General features: G+C 38.2%; 1 protein-coding gene across 1 annotated transcript; it reads right to left on the bottom strand.

Annotated features, from left to right (window-relative positions):
* Positions 1 to 244: 244 nt before the first annotated feature.
* Positions 245 to 1,622, bottom strand: LOC109814244 (strigolactones hydrolase CXE15). The gene is made up of 2 exons (XM_083062597.1): positions 865 to 1,622; positions 245 to 753 (listed from the first exon to the last, which is right to left on the bottom strand). The coding sequence occupies exons 1-2, from the start codon at positions 1,533 to 1,535 to the stop codon at positions 441 to 443; spliced, it is 984 nt and encodes a 327-aa protein (XP_082918723.1). The 5' UTR covers positions 1,536 to 1,622; the 3' UTR covers positions 245 to 440.
* Positions 1,623 to 2,183: the final 561 nt, after the last annotated feature.

Below are 2,183 nucleotides of genomic sequence, written 5' to 3'. Positions count from 1 at the left end.
ACATGATTGTATATATTCACCTTGTAAACTTATTTATGAATATTTCTGGCAAAATCTAACACAAAATAGTAAAATACCATGTTGCTTCTACTTCTGGAGATATCACTATTTTTCTATTTTGCTTGTATTAAATGCTTGCTTGATCTACTTATTTTTGGGAAAATAGTTTTTTTTCTCTCCCTAAACTCCCTTCTAAAGTTGCAATATACACACATACTAATCCGTCATTTTTGTAGAGCATATATTAGCTTTGAAGAGAAAAGTTTTGTTGTAATTGCAGTTCAACACAAACACCTTTTGGGTAATGCATACTTTATCATGTATTATTTATCCTCATCGTTCGTACCAAAACCTAGTATATGATGAGTTAAACGTAAAAGTACTACAATAACACATGCATGTTGTACTGTTGTAGTAGTGTTTAAATTTAAAACCTCCCTTCAAACTTTCCCTAGATGCTTCTCCATGAATTGTTTGATAACCATCATCAACTTGTTGGATGATTCAGAGTTGGGATCAGTAGAAAAGAACCCATGTTGTTGTCCTTCAAATTCTTCATACTCTATATCTTTACCCCACTCCTTAAGCCTCCTTGCGTAATCCTTTGTCCTGTCTTTAAGCAAATCACTTCCAGCAGCCACCACTAAAATTGGATCTAGATTAATTCCTTCAAGGCTCTTACTATTCGGCCCAAACGGATTCACGAGAGGGTGATCACTAGTGGCCCCAACGGGTACACAAAGCCTCCAATACCTACTCATTAAGGAACAAAAACAATTAAAACATAGACCTTAATCAACAAAATCGAACCAAAATTGTCCTATGCCCACCAAAATATAAAGAGAATATATTTAAATTACGAACCTATCAATGAGTTCTAAATTTAGAAAAGCATGTTTTGGTCCTTCAGCTTCCGACTTGGTTCGGATTGTTCCACCAAAGAAAGGGGCCAACAGAATATAGCCCCTCACCCGAACCGGAGCCAGCTCGGGCGAGCCGCACCCAAGCCGAGCCGCTAAATGATGAGCTATGTTTCCTCCAGCCGAGTCACCCGAAATGAACACGCGGCTAAAATCAGCCACGTGGCTCAACCAGGGGTCCGGCTCATTACTCACGGCTTGAGTTTGAAGCCACTTAAGAGCCGCCAAGCCGTCTTCGATTGCGGCTGGGAGCCGATTCTCAGGAGCGAGCCGATAATCCGGGGCAATGATTACGGCTCGAAGCTGAGAAGCGAGCCGAAAGCAATAATTTAGCCAGTTAGGCCAAGCGCGTGAGCCGATGCAGAAGCCGCCGCCGTGGAAGAAGTAGAAAACGGGAAGGTTGGAGGCGGCTGAGTCGGCTGGCTTGTAGAGCCGAAGCTGAAGATCATGGGAAGAGTCGAAAACGACGTCTTTCCATAAAACGGTGCCCTCGTCGTGGACAGGAACGTTGAAGCTTGAAACTGAGGAGCGTACTATGGAACCGTCGCTATAAACGTGAAGAACGCCACGACACTCTTCCACTACAGTGGCATTGGAATCCGATGTTGTAGACATGTTTTTTTTTATTTATTATTTTTTTTTATCTTCCCTTACGTGTATATCGCTTTGTGTGGGAATGTAAGAGATAAAAATAGGTTGATGCATTGCGTGAAGGAATTGGAATTGTACTTTGCTTTGCTTTGGGTACGTGTTTGGTATGCAAGATAGAGAGTGTGTCATCGTGGATCACTTCTATAGGTTGTTTTGTGTGGCTATGCAAAGCAAAAAAAAAAATAACTCCAATTGTACACAAAAATATTCTAGAGAAAAATAAATTTCAGAAGACAATAGGATATACATGCACCTAAACAAACCCAGATACTATAAAACAAGAGAGTGTCCATTCACAAAACTATAAAAAAATAATAAAAACTAACGTATTTTATTTTAACATTTGTTGAAAACTCAATCCTTACTGTTATTTATTTATTTTTAATAATATTTATTTGTTGCTCTTTTTTTTTTTATAAAGTAAAATAATATGAAAAGCCCGTCTTCTAACCAAACAAAGTCAATATACAAATACAATGCTTCAAATTAAAGGAAAAATATCAATAAATAACATTATAACTCACGCGTGTATATTTAATTAATTTAGTTTGAATAGATTCAAAGATCCATGTAGTAAACGACTCATATTTCTTTAAGTATGGGCTCTTAGAC

The sequence above is a fragment of the Cajanus cajan genome, chromosome 8, assembly GCF_000230855.2.
Source record: "Cajanus cajan strain Asha chromosome 8, NIPB_CcT2T_4, whole genome shotgun sequence".
In the NCBI taxonomy this organism is placed as follows: domain Eukaryota; kingdom Viridiplantae; phylum Streptophyta; class Magnoliopsida; order Fabales; family Fabaceae; genus Cajanus; species Cajanus cajan.
This window is presented reverse-complemented; position numbering and strand designations above follow the sequence as displayed.